At 42.4% G+C, this 20,834-nt stretch overlaps 1 protein-coding gene across 2 annotated transcripts in view; it reads right to left on the minus strand.

Moving 5' to 3' along the window:
• POU2F1 (POU class 2 homeobox 1) overlaps positions 1–4,399 on the minus strand; it is a 172,629-nt gene extending 168,230 nt beyond the window's left edge. For both annotated transcript variants that reach the window (XM_082861444.1, XM_082861443.1), the window contains exon 1: positions 4,323–4,399. In XM_082861444.1, coding sequence (XP_082717570.1) covers positions 4,323–4,383 — 61 coding nt within the window. In that variant the 5' untranslated portion in view covers positions 4,384–4,399. The remainder of the gene's footprint in view (positions 1–4,322) is intronic.
• Positions 4,400–20,834: the final 16,435 nt, after the last annotated feature.

The following is a 20,834-nucleotide window of genomic DNA, read 5'->3' on the forward strand; positions in this document are numbered from 1 at the left end:
CTAAACTTATGCCAAAATCCACTGACCAGATGAATAACAGATTAACAATTACTTCAACCTATGCAGCAATGAAACACATTTTATTCCTTCTTCTTTATACTGCCTATCAAAGCAGAGAATAGTGAATTTAAAATATGGCAGAATACGACACCATTTAAACCTGAATAATAGTCGCTATTTGTTTTTTCCTTGACTACTGGGATTTTTGACAATGACAAAATGAAAGGAATTAGAAATTAGTTTGGGGCCGAGGTTGAAAATTAGTTGAACAGTAACGGCTTGGAAGAATGGTCCTTTTAGAAATTAAAAATATTTGGTCAGCTGTCACATAAATTTTCAAAATCTAAATTCATAAGTACCATTATAATTACTAGATGGGGCAAGTTAAGAAGGAAGTAACAATGGGTTTTCTGAAAACTCGTGGGAAGCCACCTGACAGATACAAAAGGAGACAGGCAGGTTATAAACTTATGAAGGTTCAAAAGTAACCTAAAATACTCTATCAAGCTTGGCTCACAAGTTAGAGTTAGGAATAAGTCACAGCAATTCTACCACATTCCCAGGACATTTTAATCATCACTTTAAGATAAACTAGTTAAAAATATGATGGAAAATGTCTGACAGGAAAATCTAATAGGTCAAAAATCATATGTGGAATCACTATCTCACAGTGGAACAATTTTAAAAATCACTAATCAATCAAAATAAAATGCACAACTTGTCTAGACTAAATTAAGACAATCCAAAAAGAATTCTGAATTATTTTTTTAAAAATCTGTTTGCAAAGCACATGCTTTACTGTAAGTATTCTACCTTATCTTAAACACTATAATTTCAACGTAACAGAATATACAGCCCTCATCCTCATCAAATTCACTTTACTCATTGAAATAGCTACTAAGGCCAATATGATCTCTCCTTTATCCCAGGCTATGCTCTGATTAAATCAAGAAACACAGCTTCTTACCGGAGTTTGGGGGATTATAAAGAACCTATCTAAAGCATGCTCATGGATCACTTCTGTGATTATACTTATTTAAAACCATAATCTCCAAATGAGAATTTGAGGAAATGAATTTTTACAATGGCATGGAAAGCCAACCAAAATATAAGGCCAGTTAACAATAGTCATCCTTTCCTGTATCACAAAAACTGAAGAAAAAAATTTTGTTTGTAAAAGGCAACGTACATTTTATCATCTTGGATAAAATATCTACAGCCTTGGTAGTGGTTAAATTGCAGCTATAAAGGAAACTGTCCTGAGATAAATGGTTTTCCTATGAGAAGGTTTCACTGCTACACTTCACCTCGGGACAATAAATCAAATTAGCTGCACCTTGTCCTCTGTTCAATGACATCATCAGTTTGACCACATCTTGGGAATCGGGTGCAAACACATATGCTATTGAAGGCATGAAATCATATTACTGTTTTTTGGTCTACCCAACCTCATGCTTCAGGTCTCTGAAGCAGTTATTCACCTGAACATTCTCAGGAAAGCTACAGATTTTTTTTTTCCTGCTGCATTCAGGGTCAGCATACTGGAGGTAAAAGAATAGTAAGAACTGGTTATTTGAAATTGGCTTGCTTTTAGCCCATTAAATCTAGAATTTTGTTGTCAATTAAACTGAAGATTAATGTCTCACAAAATATGTATCTCGCAAACGACTATCAAGTGCCTTAATATAATTTCAAAGATTAAACACATTGGTGTTAAACAACACTTCTCTGATACTTTACTAGCCGGGGTTAAAAATCCACCAATGAGAAGCAACACCATGTTTTTAATAAAAACACATTAGAACTATACAAAATTAAAAAGAAAGAAAACTTTACCGAGGGAAAGCCACCAAATCAAAATTACTATTTCTTTAAATAGCAAAAGTTTATCTGCCTTTCACAGACCAAATGTCCTAAGTCTACATAAAACATAAAATCAATCCTGGCAACTTAAAGAACGAGGGGTCGGTGTGCTGGGAGGGGAGTAAGTTCCAAGATCAGGGTAGACACAGTGCCTGTGTTTATTCTTCTATTTTCACTCATTTAACCATGACACAAACACTCAAAAAAAACCATAACCCCATTTCTGTTTTCAGGAGTGCTACAATTAAAATAAGCAAGTCTATGACAGTGATGGCACAAAATTAATATCAGCCCATTTTAAATTAGAATGAAGAGGCTGAAAAGGGAAGGCAGCTCTGAGGAATTTTGAAAGTGCTGTTAATTGGAATTTCTAAAATACCTACCTATTCTACAACTCCTAGAAAAAACCACTGGTTTCTACAAATCCTGCAGACCTTTACAAAGCCTGAAAGTGTTTAACTTGGGGGTAGGAGCCAAGGGGCAGGGGTGAACTAGCCCCAAAACAAAGTGATTTATTTGTATTAAACCAAAATAGGTTTCATTCGCCTCTGAAAATGAGAAGTCATGGATTTTTTTTTCTTAGGCCCAATATTACGGCAAACTCTGAGAAAGTCTTTTTAAGAGAAAACAAAACACGACAGAGCTGATGCTTAGCTCGGAGCTGTCTGAACGCTGCTAAGGCCCCAAGAGGGTTTGTTTTGCCCGCGGAGTAGGGGTATGTGTGTGGAAGTTGGTGGGGGGGCGAGAGTCATTTTGGTTATTAGTAAATAAATCAAGCGGCAGAGAACATGAGGCCTAGGCCACTGCTAGAGGAGCCAAGGCCTAGCTCTCCCCCTTCTCTTCCCAGCACAGCCTGGGTTTGATCTCAGAGCCCTGTGGATTGCCAAGGAAAAAAAAAAAAGAATCATATCGAACCACAAAAGCACATGGGGCGAATGTAAAATATAAACACGGCGTTGGGCTGTGAGTGGCTGTTATTAAAGGTCTGAATTACTAAACATGAGAGGCGGGGAAAGCCAGGCGGCCATTTCAATAATATAAACCTCCCCGAATTAGACATTATTCAAATGAGAGAGGTTCAGCTAACCAGAGAATCGAGAGGACCCAGCACCCAGCAAGAAAACAGGAGTACAGAACCAGGGAGGGGGATCCCCGCCCCTACCCAAGTCCCAGCCGGAGAGGGGAAACCAAGAATATTATCAACTTGTCAGCCCAGCCGGCTCTGGGGCAGGGGCAGGAGGGCAGCGCTTTACATCCGAGTTCCTGGAAGGCCTGCGGGCGCTTCTGGGGCCTGGGAGCGAGAGGCCATCGAGGGCCCCGGGCCCCGTCGGTCCGGGTCAAGCGCAGAGGCGGAGAGGGGCCGGGAAGGGGCAGGGGGAGACAGAGATCAGACCGCGCCAAGCACCTTCAGCCCAACTCCCTCGGGAATCCACGGCCGCCCGGGGACAGGGGGCTTTACCAGGACCCACTGAGACCCCTTACCGCTGGCTCGGAGCACATGGGGCGGCCCGGCAGGACCTGCCCCTCGGAGGACAACTTTCCCCAAGGGCCGCTTTCAACCCAGTCCGCCCCCAAGGGGGAGAAGCGGACCCCTGCGCGGGCTCCCCACCCCCTCCGCCCCGAGGCCACCTCGCAGCGCCCGCGACCGCTCACCCCTACCCACCTACAGCGCAGGCCTGGCTCGGGTCAGGCCGCTACACTGGAGATAAGTGGGGCGCGGCCGAGGTGCCCGAGTCCGTGACCCCCGGGCTCAGCCCCGCTCGGACCCCGGTGCGGCGGCGGGGCTCGGGCGCCGGCAGAGCGCTCTCCACAGGCGCACCCCCGGCCGCCCTCCGGGCCGCCCCCCGCGGTGGGAAGCGCCCCCCCGCCCCGGCCCGCTCCCGGGGGGAGGACGCGTGCGGCTGTCCGGCCGCCGGGGTCCGCTCCGGCCCCGCCGCCTCCCCGGCATTGTGCTCGCCGCCACCTCCATTCCCCTTCCACGCCCCCCCCAACCCGCGCCCGCCCGGCCCAGGTCGCCCGCCCGCGCCCCGCCGCCCCAGCAGCTATGAATATGTAAAATGTCTTTATTGTCCTCTCCCTCTGCCCCGGCCCCGCGGCCCCGCCGCGGACCCGCTCGGGTTCGGGCTCGGCGGCGAGGAGGCGGCGGCGGCGGCGGCCGGCTGAGAAGGAGGGCCGGTGCCGGCGGGCGGGCGAGCCGGCAGCGGGGTGGGCTGGGGCAGGAGGAGCGCGGTGGATCGCAGCCCCCTTTGCCCCTTGTCTTCCCCCTCCGCCTGGCCTCTCCGAGCCTCTTTCCCCCTCCGTTCGGCGCCCGGCGGGGGTTCCGTGCTCCCCGGCCCCCCATCTCCCCGCCGTTAATTATAATAATCCTGAGTACTAATAAATTATGCTAAGTCGCGGGGGGGGCAGCGGGAGCCGGGGTTGAGTATGAATATGAATATGTAAAATGCTGTAATGATTACCTGCTGCTGCTGCCGCCGCGGCTGAACTCTCATCTTGACTCGCTGCTCCTCCGTCCGCCATTTTGAATATTTTAACCAAAATCGCCCGGTCGATAAACCCTCCCTCGCTCCGGCTCCCCTCCCCCCTCCCGCCCTCCATGCCTCCTCCCTCCTCTCCGCCCCCTCCCGCTCCCTCCTCTCCCCGGGCGCGCGCCAGGGGGCGCGCGAGGCCGTCCCCTTGGAAGAGCCCCACCCCTTCGGGCGCTCTGCGCACGCGCCCCCTGGCCGCTGTGGTTCTTCAGTAGCTAAAGCGCCCTCAACCTGCCAGTCACCCCTTCGCTTCTTTTTTCCTTCTGGGCTCTGCACATGCGCGACTTTCTCCGCGCGCCTGAAAAGCAGTCCGCGCATGCGCTACTTCCCCTTGGCTGCCTCCCGTTGCGTAATCTGTGAAGGGTAGTACAGGGAGCACTTGTGCCTTGTTACTATCATCCCTACTCCTACCGCCTCACTCCCCTCCCAGTTTTACTCCGGTTTCCCCCAGTGGCATTCTAAAAGAAGCGCAGGGGACACAGCGGCCAAGAGGGTGGAGAAGCGTGGAGTATCGGTGGGCAAACCAGCCCGCGTCTTCTACGCTGCGCACTTTTTAAGGCTTTCCGCGCTGTTGAAACACTGACAACAAAGGAGGGGCCGTTCCCCTCTAGGTAATTTCCGGCCCTGTGGGCAGGTAGGGGCGGAAACGCCTTCCGCGGGCAGCAGGGCTGGAGGCACCTGCTGGGCCACGCGCGGGCATCCCGCTTTAAATTTGAATCCGAACTAGTCCCCGCCCCCAGCTCTGCGAATGCTGGAGACCCGGCCCCGCTAGCGCAAGGGGGAGTGTCCTGTGGTGGTTTTAATTAGCCCCAAATCTGTTCTGCTCTATTTGTGTCTAACACCCGGCTAGCTTCCTCGCTAGCTGGGAGTTTTATTAAGTCGCTAATTCCCGCCCCTACCCTTGTTTCACGCGCCTCGCTCGCCGCTCACCGGATCGTAAGAAATAGCCGACCCCCCGGCCTATGGATAGGCATTCTCCCTTTCCTTTCGCTTAGGAACATCTTTTAAAACCTAACAGTAAACTGGAAACCGACGACCTAGTAAATAAAAATGTCGAAATCAGCGGTAGCTTCATCATGAATTTTACTTTGCTGCTTCTCAGAGTAAATATAAGGCGTTTTCCGTTGTAAATATCTTTTTTTGTAACTAGTCATAATGTTCTAAGATTTCTTTCTTTGTAACTAGTCATAATGTTCTAAGATTTCTTTATCTTTAATGGTAGATTTTCCTGGACAAGACCCTGGTCTAAATATTTTACGAATTTTTAAGCCCTATGATTTTCCCAGTTTTTTTAAAGAGAAGTGTACTGTATTTCATGGTTACCAAAGTAAAAAAAAAAACTAGATAGTCTGTCTTGAGAAAAATGACTGTAAAGTTTAAATTGGGTAGGATTACAGATTCTACACTGAGAAAAAAACTGATCTCTAGGAGATAGCCAGCAGTTATTTTAATGGCTGAAGTTTTAATCATGGGTCTTAGCCTGCTAATTGAATTTCTTACACTGTGCAAGTACATACAGTTAAAGCTATTGTCAATGACAGCCAATGAATTTCGGGTGGTATTGATTTATTCATGGCAATTAAGCCCTAGGGTGTATGCATGACTGTTTGAGCCAAATAATTGGGCTACCCTATAATCTAATTATTTCAAACTACACCAACCAACACACGGTTAAGGAAATGCAAAATTTAATCATGTTACAATTAATCTGTAAATATGGCCTGAGTTATATTCACCAGCATTACTATACGGAAAGTCTCAGAATCATCAACCTATTTGAAACAAGAGTTAAGTACATGGCCCTGGTCTGAGGGCAACAAATTTGAAATCATCTTAACTAAAAGAAACGAAGTCAAATACCCTTATTTAAATTCTTATCTTCTGTTTAAACTTTGTTTTGTTCTTTGTTTCAAAATGTAAATTAATATGACTTTCAGAAAGTAATTGAAGCCAGTGCATGTGCTATTCATTTTTTATTATTTTATGTCCATAAAAGGAAATTTTTATGGAATGAATTGTTATGTAAAGAATAGCTCTGTGAGAAAAAAAAAAGCTTACATAGTCTGTATCAATGATTCATTTTCCTCTTGATGATAATATTTATGTTCCCAAATGTGTGCCCAGGGCCTAGCATAATACCTGAGTATAGTAGTTACTCATAAATATTTGTTGAATAAAAAATAATGAATAATACAGTTTTATATGTTAGGATTATTTTAAAAATTGATCAAGTCATTTATTGAACAAATATTTATGAACATCAGCATTCTGCCATAAACTTTACTAGGTGCTAAGGATATGAAAACATGTAAGATACTGCTTTGACCTCAGCAAACTCAGTGTATCAACTATTTTTAATCCTCACAACTCTGGGAAGTAGGAACTCTGTTTATCCCCATTTTCCAGGATGGGGAAATTAAGACATATAGACCTTATATAACTTGCTTGTATTAGGGTTCTCCAGGGAAACAAAACCAATAGGAGATATATATAACTTTATATATATGAAAGAGATCTCTAATAAAGAATTGGCTCATACAATTACAGAGGCTGAGAAGTCCCCAGATCTGCAGTCTGAAGGCCTGAGAACCAGTGGTGTAAGTTCCAGTCTAAGTCTAAAGGCCTGATTCAACTTTATGTTCTTTCTACTACGATCCTAATCCCCTAATATCCATTTCCATACATGTTCCCTAGATTTGTTTCTGTATAAATTAGAAGACTCAAGGAGTTCTTTTTTTTAAAATTTTATTTATTTATTTTGGGCTGTGTTGGGTCTTCGTTTCTGTGCGAGGGCTTTCTCCAGTTGCGGCGAGCGGGCGCCCCTCTTCATCGCGGCCTCTCTTGTTGCAGAGCACAGGCTCCAGATGCGCAGGCTCAGTAGTTGTTGCTCACGGGCCTAGTTGCCCCACAGCATGTGGGATCTTCCCAGACCAGGGCTCAAACCCGTGTCCCCTGCATTGGCAGGCAGATTCTCAACCACTGTGCCACCAGGGAAGCCCCTCAAGGAGTTCTTTTGAAGTGCTGTGCACTCCCTCATAAATCAAATAATACCCAGTTCATGATGGGCAGCTCAGGTCTCGTGGTAATTTGGTGGCCCATGGTTAAGCATTCAGTCTCTACTCAAGTCCAGTAGCAGGCCAAGAACCATTTCCCCAAATGAGAGTAGTTATCTATAGAAGATGGCAGGGCTTTGCTCTAAAATTCTAATGGCCTGAGGTGCAGTTCAGCTGTTGGGGCCTAGCAGCATCCCTACCTACCACTGACACTTCAAGCACCTTTGGATCTGCTGGATCCTATGGCCCAAGTGGCAGAGCAGCTTGCACAGCTGTCTGGACCTGCTGCAGAGCTTTCTCTTATTCTGGGTCTCATTCAAAACGACCAGCTTTTTGAGTCACTTGGTAAGTAGGTTGGAGTAACACACCCCAAGGAGGGCTTTGTTGCACCCAAAATCCAAAGAAGCTCACTAGGCATTGTGCCTCTTTTTCAGTTGTAGGATATCTTGACATGCCCCACACCAGTGGACCCCTAGAAATTTCACTGAGGTAGAAGCCCCCTGAATTTGTGTCAGACTTGTTTCCCACCCTCTGACACGCAAATGTCTTACCAGTAAGTCTGAAGTAGTTGCTACTTCTTGCTCGCTAGGTCCAACCAGCATGATGTCATCAGTGTAATGGACTAGTGTAATAGCTTGTGGAAGGGAAAGGAGAGCAAGATCCAGGGAACTAAATTATAATGCACAGCTGGAGAGTTGACATACCTCTGAGGTGGGACAGTGAAAGTTTATTTGCTGAAAGCAAACGGCTTCTTGTGGGTCTCATTAACAGGGATGGAGAAAAAGGCATTTGCCAGATTAATAGCTATATCTCAGTTTCCAGGGGATGTGTTAATTTGCTCAAGCACTGAAACCACATCTACAGCAGCTGTAAGTGGAGTCACCACCCAGTTAAATTTACAGTAATCCACTGTCATTCTCCAAGATCCATCTGTCTTCTGTATAGACCAAATGGGACAGTTAAGTGGGGATGCGGTGGTAATAACCACCCCTACATCTTCCACATCCTTGATGGTGGTACTAATCTGTGCAATCTCTCCAATAATGCAGTGTTCCTTTTGGTTTACTATTTTCCTAGATAGAGGTGGGTCTAGTGGCCTCCACTTGGCCTCTCCCATGTAATAGCCCTCATTCCACAGGTCAAGGAACCAATGTGCAGATTATGCAGCTGCTTCCATTTTCCAGGATGGGGAAAAGTGAGGCATAATGGTGGTAAGTAACTTGCCCAATGTCACACCACTATTAAACAGTAGAGCTGAGAATCAAACACAGGTCAGGGGGACTTCCCTGGTGGCGCGGGTGGTTAAGAATCCACCTGCCAATGCAGGGGACATGGGTTCGATCCCTGGTCCAGGAAGATCCCACATGCCACGGAGCAACTAAGCCCACGAGCCACAACTACTGAGCCCACACACCATAACTACTGAAGCCTGCGCGCCTAGAGCCCGTGCTCCGCAACAAGAGAAGCCACCGCAATGAGAAGCCCGCGCACCACAATGAAGAGTAGCCCCCAGCTCGCCGCAACTACAGAAAGCCGGTGTGCAGCAACAAAGACACAACACAGCCAAAAATAAATAAATAAATAAATTAATTAAAACAAATAAATAAAATAAAATTCCATGATTAAGAAAAAAACACACAGGTCAGGGGCTGTACTCTCATAACACTATGCTGCTTGCTTTGGATCAGGCAAAATCCCGGAGGTGCATATAGTTCATGTGGGAAGAGAACATATTAACACATAATGTCCTTGTATGTAATCTCATTATAATAACAATATAGACATGGATGCAAACTTATATTCACACAAAAACATATACACAAATAGCAACTCTATTATAATTACCAAAAACTAGAAACAATTCAAAGGTCCTTTAACAAGTGAATGGATAAACAAACTGTGGTACGTTCATAACGTGTAATACTATTCAGCTGTAAAAAAGAAAACAAATCGAATTATTGACAGGTGCAACAACTTCAATGAATCTCAAAGGCATTACACTGAGGGAAAGCAGAAAAATCTCAAAAAGAATCATATTGCATGATTCCATTCATATGACATCCTTGAAATAACAAAACTGTAGTGATAGATCAGTATTTGCCAGGAGGTAATGGTGGGAGAAGGCAAAACTATAAGGGTATATGGGGGGCTTTTTGTGGGTAGTGGAGTTCTGTACCCTAACTGTGCTGGTGGTAACACAAATGTATGCATAGGGTTTCATATATATATATATATATATATATAAAATCACACATACACAAGGTATAGAAGTAATACAAGGTTATGATGAGTCTGCCTAGCCTGCCTAGAAGTTACTGTTACTAGATGTTCCTTAGGTAACTGTGGTAATGTGTGGCTGTGAATATATCAATCTAACCTGCTGAAGGGTAACACATAAGCCTTTGCAGCCAGGTGTGGCCATGCGACTAAATTTTGGCTTTTGAGTTTTAAGGAATTGTTGGGTGGGGCTTTCTTGGAGAGCTCCTAAAAGAAGCAGTTCCTTTGTTCTTCCTTTTTCCCTTCATGCTGCCTGGAATGCAGATGTGAAGACTGAAATTCCTGCAGCTTTCTTGGGCAATGGAGTACCATTGTTCTCAAGAGAGCAGACCGTGTTAGAAGAAACAAGCAAATCAGATCTTCTCCACAGCTGAAGGGAAGCCTGGGACTGGGACTGGGCCTGGTACAGACTTCCTTGTACTGAAGTTAACTCTTGGTGCTGCTACATAGTTTTGTTAGAGACTGAGGAATCCAGGCTCTGGGAAATGTATTTTAATGAGTGTAATTACCTTGGGTGAATAAATGAAAAATTATCATATTTTTATAGACATCTCCAACATTTTAGCTTTTCATAAAGATTATCATTCTAATATAGCAAATTAATTTCTTTAGTGACCTAGGGGTGTATTTCGTAGCTAATTAATCTCATAGCAGGGCTTTCAAGCCATGTTTCATAAGCCCTTAGGGCTGGCCTTAAGTTAGGCTGAAGACCAACCCCTCTACCTCCTCTTTAGCTGGGGTGTCTCTGCTTTATCTATATCAGAATTCAAGATAAGATTTCATTTTAAAACATGGTATCACTGCTTTAAAAAAATTATATATATATGTATATAGTTATACATATATATATATATTATATATATATATATATATATATATATATATATATATGTGAAATTTACTGTCCTGGAAGATTCAACCAATATGTTTCATTGCTTAAAGGTACATATGCTATGAATACTTCCTTGAAGTATAGCAAGCTTGGCAGCAGTGATTCTAAAAAGCTTTCAAGATAAAATGATCATGACCATTGTATAGGAAGCATTAGGACCTTGATCTCCTTTTTCTCCATTTCTTACAACATACCCAGAATTTTTTCCAAGGAAGATTTTGACCTTGCCTCAGATATTTCCATGGTCCTCCTCCATGAGCATGTGGAGACGACCTCTATTAAATTAGTGAAAATATCCCAATCACATCTTAACTTTCATAAAAGGATGTCAAACCTACTTACTGTAGCTGTCTGCTGCAATTTATGTTTCTACTGTTAATGTACAATGTACCGTATGTGCACTTCTCAGAGAATGTACACTGAAATCTTTACAATTCAATGCTTATCAAAAAGCTCAGTATCATTGATGGAGAACTATCTGATGGATGTACAGCCCATTGTTCCCTCTGGCTCAGGGTTAGCAAATTCATGGCACTACTCTTACAGCCGTCCCTTCCAAGCCCCTGGCCAACTTCTTTAATCTGTAACCCTTTGCTATGCTGACCCTTGACTGTTGTTCAAACATGATTCTTTCCAACCAGTGCTTCAGGCAGTCATTGCCATCTCATCAGTGTTGGTGTGCAGGATGAAATCCACTTCTAATTCCAGCTCTAGATACTCTTAAAAGCCAAACTGTCAGAGAGCTGTGCACTTGAAATACATCATTTTGTCCTCTTGTAAGATTCTTTCCTCAAATTATGCTTTGGACTTATGTCATCAGGCTACATTAAACTTATAAGGAGGAAAAAAACTGAGAAATGTATCATGTTTACTGTAGGAATGTTTTTGGAGGGTCTGTCTCCTTTCTGAGGATACTTTCTTAGTATCTGAAGGGCAGAGGTGAAGTAACTTGTCCAAGTTCATACAGCAAGGAACAGAGCTAAGAGTTGAACCAAAGACTGCCTGATCCCATACCCTCTCCTGGACCCCAGATCTGCTCTGTGCCTTGACTGCCATCTGCCTCCCCAACCTGCCTCCTACTGTAACTAGACATTCAGCCCTTTGCTTTGTTTCCATGTGTTGTTGTCTATTTTTTCCCCTGCATTCATTGATTCCATTTCTGCCCTTCCTGTTTTTTCCTGCTTCTTCCCATCCTTCCTCGTAAGCCTTTTCTAAATAAACTCTTCCTGCATTTACTCATCAACTTCTTATAGTCTGACATCTGCTCCAATCATTTTCCTGAAATTACCTTATTAGAAGTCACTGATGACCACCCAACTGCCAAATCTGATAACACTTTCAGTCCTCATCTTGTCCCGTCTCTCAGCAATTAGACAACAGTGATGGTTCCTTCCTTCTTAAAACCATCTCTCTAACTCAGGCTTCAATGACAAATTGCTCTCCAGTGTTTCCTCTTATCTCTCTAAACATGTCTTGGTTTTCTTCACTGGATCCCCTTCTTCCTCCCTTTTAGTATAGATACCCTCCAAGGATCTGCCTTTGTCACTCCCTCACTGCTGCAAGCCTGTTTGATGTCATTATCTATCCCCACAATTTCAATTTCTGTTATCTCTCTGAAGTCAACCCCCAAATCCACACTTTCAGTCCTGACCTCACCCCCAATGTCAGACTATGTTTGTAACATTTGTCTCTTTCACTAGACTATAAAGTATGCAAGGGCTGTGCTATATAGTCCTCATTATTTTTTCTTTTCTCTTTATGCTTAATGTTACAGCACAGGCCTAGATATAGTATATGCTTAGCAATTTTTTAAAAAACAATTTTTTTTTGCGTACTTCCCCCTATATTTTAGTGGCCATCCAATACATGTAAGAAGCCTTTATCCTCTCCCAAGGATTCATCAGGTACCTACCATGCACTTGGCATTACTCTAGGCAAAACATTTCCTTTTGTTTTTTGGAAACCTTGGGGTGAGTACACATTTAATTCAACTTTTTTATCTTCCAAGTGTAACTCTGTAACTCTATGTTTTATCTACTCTAAGATGCACATTTTTTTTCACATTTTAATGTCTTTGAAATCAAGATGCATCTTACAAAGGATATGGTAACAAAGTGCTATATCGTAGTTTAATTGGCAGCATTTTTAATGGTATATAAAATAATGGTACATCTTACAATCAATGGCTTATTAAATCTATGAAATATGATACTTCATATAGAAAATTAAGGTTTAGAAACTTCACTCTAATGTTTAATCATCCAAGAAATATTTAATTATTCTGACTATACTAGACTTCCTAAGGCAGGAAAAGAAGTATTTTAAAAGAATTTTCAATAATAAGGGTTAAAACAAAAGGAAAGGGACTTCCCAGGTCACAGAAGTTTCACACATCCCAGCATTTCTCTACTCTAAATATACAGCAGTGATAGATAAACTACAAGGAGAAAAAAACAAAAAGAAGTGGACCCAAAATCAGTTATCATTTCCGTGAATCTGGAAGAGTACATAAGTATAAGTACATAAGTGGCTCTGCTGCTGGGGGCCTCGTGGGCTACAGGCTAGGTAGAAGGCAGTGGTGCCTAGGATTTTAGTGCCACAAAGAGAAAGAACCAGAACTAGGCTCATGACTTGAAACATCTTTGCCCTGCCCCCCAGTGCGCGCATGCACACACACACACACCCCTTTTGTAATTGGTGGGTTTTTGTTTTTTTATCTTTAAAAAATTGGTGGGTTTTTATTTTTTTATCTTTTTTTTATCTATTTTATCTTCCGTAAGTCATCTTACATAGATAGATCAAAATAAATCAAAAATCAAAACTACAGCATTTTATGGTACACGGAAATCTCATGTTTACTCCATTCCCCACTGCCCCTCCTCTTTAGGAAGCCATTTTTATTTATTTGTTGCTTATCCTTCCAACGTCTCTTCTTGCAACCACATAAATTCTTGTTTCTCTCCCTTTCTTACACAAAATATAGATACCTTATATACTGTTCTGTACCTTGCTTTTTTCACTTAACTGTATATTCAGAAAAACAGGATTTGGAGATTTTGCTCATCTTTTCGTGGCTGTGTGTACTTCATTGTGTGCACAAACCGTGATTTACTCAACCAATTCTCTCTTGCTAAATGCAGGCTATTTACAAACATTTCCTGTTACTCACAAGCAACCTTCTACCTGTGGCATTTCACACTCCCACACACTTTTATAGATGAAAGCCGAGTAAAATTGCTGCTTGACCACTGCCTGGGACTAAGGCTTTATAGGAAGTTGAGGAGTTAGCCAAGTAGGAAGACCAAGACACAGCCTTGCTACCAGGAAGTGAGTAGAATTGCTCCCTGGATTGTTCTAGCATTGCAGGAGCCTCTAAGCACCATCAGAAGACCTAGTTATGGTCTAGAAGTTTGGGAGGTGGTGTGGAGGTAACTACAAAACTATTAAACAGCCAAAGAAAGAGACAGAGGGAGAGAGAGAGAGAGAGACTTCGAAACCAATATGTATATATGTATGCATATGAATATATATTGAATATATTTCAAAAACAAAACATATGTGTATATTAATATATATCACATATATTTAAAAAATTTTAAATTAATATTAATTAAATTTATATTAATTTATTTTAAAATTATATTTAACTTATATTAAAGCAGTTTATCCAATTTTTAAAATTGGGTCTATACCTCAAACCCAGACCAGGATCGTTTCTCAATGGTTCGCCCCTTAATGACAGCCTCCACCTCTCCATCCAGGTCCCCTCTCTGGGCCATGGGTAAATAAATGGCTCTATGGTCACAAATACTATTTTTCCTCTGCAGGGACTCATTCCATGGCTGTAGAATGAAAAAAAAAAGAAGTCACAGGAAAATAAACACCATGTATATTAATATATGTAACTCCATGGCTATGGGGATGGGAGGTTTTTGAATAGCAAGGTCCAAAAGCAAGAGAGCAGGAGTGCTTTCCATTGAGACCTAGATAGGAGAGCTGAGAAAAAAAAAAAAACAAAAAAAACTCAATGGTTCAAAGATTTAAATGTAAAAAACAGAAAGAAAAGTTCTAGAAGAAAACATAAATGAATTCCTTTACAAGAAAGATACTTAGCAATATTATTATCAGAAAAATTGGAATTTAAGGCAAAAGGAATAAAAATACATGATAACAAAGACTAATCAATCCATCAAGAAGCTGTAACAACTATGAATTTGTATGCAACGAGCAGCATACCTTGACATGTATAACGTGAAAACTGACTTAATTATAAGAAAGATTAGCAAAATCATAAGCACAGAAAATTTTAATACAGAAGTCTGTGCCTATTATTACTTATCCAGAAATGTAAACTAATCATGATGCCCATTCATTCCCCTCTCATTACAATCAAGTAAGTCAGACCTCTCAGACTGAGCCCAAACTGTGTATATCATTAATGCTCAACTATGTCTGGACATACCTAGTAGAGTGACATAGATCAGCAGATGTCTGTTTGCTCGAAGGTCTAAAGAAACTTCTGGGAGAAAAACTATCCTAAATTATCCTGGCACTTTTCAGCTTGACCATATATCCGAATCCATCTTGGTCTTTCAAGGGGATAAGCAACTATGATTTGAACATGGTGTCCATTACTCAGGTTAAATGTCTGGCTCAGATTCCCGTGAGCACTCATCTATGGATTCTTGTGGAGAGGAAGCTCTGGAAGCAGAGGTGATATTCAAAATATTTAACACCTAGTATGGTACAAGCATTGACCAACTAGAACAGACGACCAACTCATCAGAGTAGATGCCAGCTATGCCCCATGCCTTACCTGATGAATTTCAGCCCTGTCTATAAAGATCATCTTATGCAACTTTCTCTAGGACATTGAGACATAAGGAGCTTTGATACTCCTCTGACAGAGTTTAATGCACAAAACAGAGAGAGAACTCTGCCTCACTCAGCAAATCAAGGACTGCAGTGCTTTGGGAAAGGGACCAGCAGCACCAACCGAAAGCAGTAGCAGTGCTTGGAGAGGGAAGCTTAAGTAAACAAAAGGGTATAAAATAGGGGGTGCCTTGGGTAACTGATCAGATGTGTTTGAGGAGGGAATAGAATATGATGCTTAGGTGACTTCTGGCATCACCTAGATCTGAGGTCAATCCCATTCTGCCTGTCACTCACCGTTTAACCTCAGGTAGGAGACGTAAATGCCTTGTCTTCAGGGTCTCCTCTGTAAAATGGGGATCACAGTGCTCTCTCCATGCTCCCTGTTGTTGCAGGTGGTGGGAGGATCATGGGACACACCCACAAAGTCCCACCAGAAATACCCACGGGGACTAGTCCTACATGGGTTGACAGGGCAAGAGCCAGCAACACAAGTCAGCATCTTGAGCACAGGCAGGAACAGGGAGAGAGCAAACTGGGATTTATTGAGCTACTGCTCTTCTCTTTTATTTCACTTCAGGTCCATAGATATTATTGCCAGAGATGAAAGGTACAATTCCTTTCCTCAAGAAAATTTTAGGTTATTGAGCATTCACCAGTGTGGGTTAAGTGCACAGTATGAAGTCCACATAGATCAGGTGATCTCAAAGTAGACGCATCTGACACCTAACTGACGCATATGACACCTAACTCAGACGCGAATTAGGAGCCAGTGGGAGGAAGGAAAGCGAGGAGTCTTCGACAACCACTAGCTTCCTGGCTGGGAGGTTGGAAGGGCCCTATAAAGACAAGACACAGGGCTTCCCTGGTGACGCAGTGGTTGAGAGTCCGCCTGCAGATGCAGGGGACACGGGTTCGTGCCCCGGTCCGGGAGGATCCCACATGCCGCAGAGCGGCTGGGCCCGTGAGCCACGGCCGCTGAGCCTGCGCGTCCGGAGCCTGTGCTCCGCAACGGGAGAGGCCGCAACGGGAGAGGCCACAACAGTGAGAGGCCCGCGTACCGCAAAAAAAAAAAAGATAAGACACACAAGAGGGGAGCTGGAGCTGGAGGTGAGGACTACAGTTTCCAAACAGAGGGCATGTAGGATGGAGGAAAGTGCTAAATATACATGATCTCATTTAAATAGTATGCCACCCTTGAGAACGAAGCAACATTTTCATTTCATCAGAGAAATTTAGTAACTTGCCCAAAGTCACCTAGGCAGAAAGAGTTGAACCCATGACCACCTTACATCTGCTTTTCTCACTAAGCCAGGCTGCCCCAACTCGAGAGAGAAAACCTAGCGTTTCTCATTGCCAGATAGTTCTGATTGCTATTTGCCTTCTCATCTATTTCATATTATGATAATGTTTTCCTGGAATTGGATGATATAATACTAGAAATTGAAGATGTTTATTCGCTACAAAGATTACATATGTAGGCTTCCTGTCATAATCAAGGGAAGTTGCTCACATCATTTATGATTTCCAGTCTTCTCTGCATATGATAATGCTTATTTTAGGAAATCTGTTTTTACTAAGCCTGCTGACCTTCAAAAGGAAAACAAGCAGAGGCGGGACAATGATATACCCCTTTGATATTTATCGCATCTGGAGTCTATCTAAAATTAGTTTGCTGGGAAGCATTGCATGTGATGAATGGTATAGTATTTAAATGATGATGTGGATGTTCTCCCTTATAGTAAAGCAAATTATTCGAACAAAACTATTTTGTTTCATTTCTTCATACAAAATTCATGTTTGAATTTCATCTAGGCCCTAAAATTTTAAATTTCCATAACAAGTTTTATGCATTACTAAATTTTATACACCACTGCATTATGCTTTTGAAACTGATTGTACAATCTAATTAATTCAGAATATTAACTGCAATTTCCATAAAATAAATAGAATAATGGTGATCGGGGTGAGATGGAGGGCTACAATCATCCCTTCCCCTCTCCTCAGGATCTCAATTACATGTACACTAAAATCCACTTCTCTGGAAGTTCTTCATCCAGTAACTTCAATTTGGGCGAACACAGTCAGGACCCAAAGTTCATTTAAAATGCCTCCAAATAAACGAACTAACTTCTTAAAGACTTGCACTTCATTTCTAGGCAAACCTTTCTGACCCTCTGTCAGAAGTTAGAACCCAATTTGCTTTTTGCTTTTTTTAGGCAGAATTTTCACAAGAGTCAGGTAACTTCTAGATCCAAAGCAGATTAAATATCAGACTAAAATGATGATGGGGGTAAAGAAGATTCCTAGAAACTGTCTCCCTGAGAGAAGCAAGAAGTGTCTATTGACAGCCTAATATCAGTGGAAGAGAGACAAACTACCAAAAGTGATACAAGAATTCAGAAAGCATGGCAGTCTAGGCACAATTTATTTTAGGAGAGTATAGCCCTACCTACGTCAGGTTCTTACCATGCTATATACAAAAGTAATCAGTGCTCATCATGACTCGGAGACATCAAGGAATGGTTAGACTCATCTTTGCTTCTGCTTAAGAAAGTGGCGAAGTATACAGTGTATTTTGGCAGGCTTTCCATCAGAAATAGTAAAAGGTTATAAATGTTAAAGGGCTGTTTCAATCATTTGGAAAATTAACTTACTTGGCATATCATGTTTCCTAGCAATGTGAAATAAGTGAGCAATCTTATTATGTATTATAATTGAATCCCCTTTTGTTTGTTTTAGAAAAATAAACCACAGAGACCACGTTGATATCACATACCCTAGATGTCTCAAGACCCAACTGGCCTATGGGTATAAACGAGGTCAAATAATCCACAATAATCCCCAAATTCCTATTCACAGCACCAATCCCCATCACTGTGAAACAGCACACGCCATTCGAAGTTGGCCTTTCACGTTCCTGCCTGTGCAGAGTCCCCCTGCCGTTCATGCAGGAGCAGGCAGCCTCCCAAGGCTGTCACAACCCCAAGGCCATGGGCACACCGAACAGCTTCTGCACCCCCCTGTGACCTTGAAGGCTGGTTGTTCAGCTGATGTGGAAACAGGACATCTCACTGCACTGCTGTATTGAAATCTGTCAACCAGCCCAGAAGCATCCCTGCTTGGGCCCCAGGTCACACCAAGTGACTTAAGAAAACGGCTCCTTGGGCTTTGAATCATCCCTTCTCTCTTCTGAGGTCTGGCTGGGGAACAGGCACCATTCTTAATTCACTTTCCCCCGTCTTCTCTAGTATCTACCCCAAACCTCCTCCAATGCTTCTCCCTAACACACATAGTAATGAACACAGATTCCTGGGGCTGCCAGCTGATGGGTTCAACAGACACACTCTGGAAGGTGGCCTTGGGATTCATGCCCCATAATGTGTTTGAAATTTTTCAATTCTTTTTTTAAAAAGGCAATAAATGAAACAGTATTATTTTGAATCATTGAAACTTTCCCTGAAACCAAATCTTACTCAGAAACTCAGCTGCCTTCTCCCCTTTCCCCCTTTCCTGGGAGCTGCCATATTTCTTTAAGCCACACAGTAGCCTATTCAGGCTGAGGGCCCTGCTTTCGTAAAATCTGACCTTGCCTCCTCCCCCATTATTATTCCCTTCACCAAGTGGATTCTCAATTCATTCTTCACTATTTCACTATCCATCATTTCACAGAAATATTTTAAATCACTATTTAGAAATAATGTTACATTCTTTAAAAGAGCACGCCTTTGACCCCCAACCTTTCCCAACATCATTGGCAATCCCAATTTTGTCTCCACCCAACAGGACTCCGTGCTACTTCAGGAGTGCATGCAACTCAGGAACGCAGAGCCTGGACATCATTTGGTGAGGGAAACTGCACACTCCATGTGCTCACTGGGCCTGGAAATCCTGTCTCTATATTTAGAGAATTCATCCTATGCAGGGATGTCTCTCTAAAAACCCCTACACTGAGTTCTTTCGTTATCAGGACTTGAAGCAGACAGCCAGATGGATTAATTGAGAGTAACAAAACTCTCATCATGGCATAAACTCTAGATAGTTTTCTAAATAACTTCTGCATATTTATTTATACTGATTAAAAATAATGTTGAATTAGTATAAAACGACTCTATTGTTAACTCTTCAGGACCTCCTCATGATGTGACTGAAAGGAGAATCTTTATCCTGATTCTATCTGGATCCTCCTTATAGTCTGACAGACCCATGTTTGATCTCCTGGAAAACATGTATCAAAAGTAACCACGTAACCCATGACGTAGAAGTTCGAGTAACTTTTAATATCTTTGTTGGCTATTTTGCGAAATGCCTTTTCAAGACTTTTGCTCATTTTACTGCTGTATTGTCTTATTGATCTGTAGGAAGGCATTGTATACGAACCTTTTGTTGGCTAGATGTGTTGTAAATATCTCCTCCCATCCTGGTGTTGGCATTTTCACGCTCTCAGTGATGTCTTTGATGAAGGGACGTTCTAAGTTTTGATGTAGTTCACTTTGTCAATCTCTTCCCTTATGGGTGATGAACCATCCCAGTTTGGCTGGAACTAAAGTGTTTGCCGGGACATGGGATGTCAACGTTAAAACAAGAACAGTCCAGGATAAACCAGAATGGTTGGTCACCCTAGGCTAGGTGGTTCGTGTTGTTTGGTGGGGGGTGAGGGGTGAGGGAGGGATCCTGTCAGGTCACAAATATATTTTCTAATGTTATCTTCCAGAAGCCTTATTGTCTTATCTTTCACATTTAAACCCAATGTCAATCTAGAATTGACTTTTTGTGTGTGGTGTGAGGTAGAGGTCAACGTTCATTTTTTTTCCCCAATGGATGCATATCAACCGACCCAGCACTATTTATGGAAAAGACCCACCTTTCTCCATTGTTGTGCAGTGATACCTTTGTCGTAAGTCATATGTCATAAATCAGTTGTGTGGCTTTGTTTCTGGACCCTTTATTGTGTTCCATTCGTCTATTTTCTCTCTGTGCCATTATTGTAGTAATTTATTTAGCTTTGTGATAAGTCATGGTATATGATAGCATAAAGGTCTTCTGACTGTCTTCTTTTTCATTAAGATTGGTTTGGCTGTTCTTGGTCCTTTGCATTTTCATATACATTGAGCACCAGACTGTTGATTTCCTGAAAAAAATATGTGTTGGGATTTTGACTGACGTTACATTAAATCTCTAGATTACTTTTAGGAGGTTTGACATCTTCACGAAACTCAGTATTTCAGTTAGTGAAAATATTATATACCTGTATATATTTAAGTCCTTTATTTCTCTCATCAGTGTTTGGTACCTTTCCTAAATAAGTTTTTAAATCAACACATTTGGGGCCCCCATTCCAAACCTAAT

Source organism: Leucopleurus acutus (assembly GCF_964270905.1).
Source record: "Leucopleurus acutus genome assembly, chromosome: 2".
Taxonomy (NCBI): domain Eukaryota; kingdom Metazoa; phylum Chordata; class Mammalia; order Artiodactyla; family Delphinidae; genus Leucopleurus; species Leucopleurus acutus.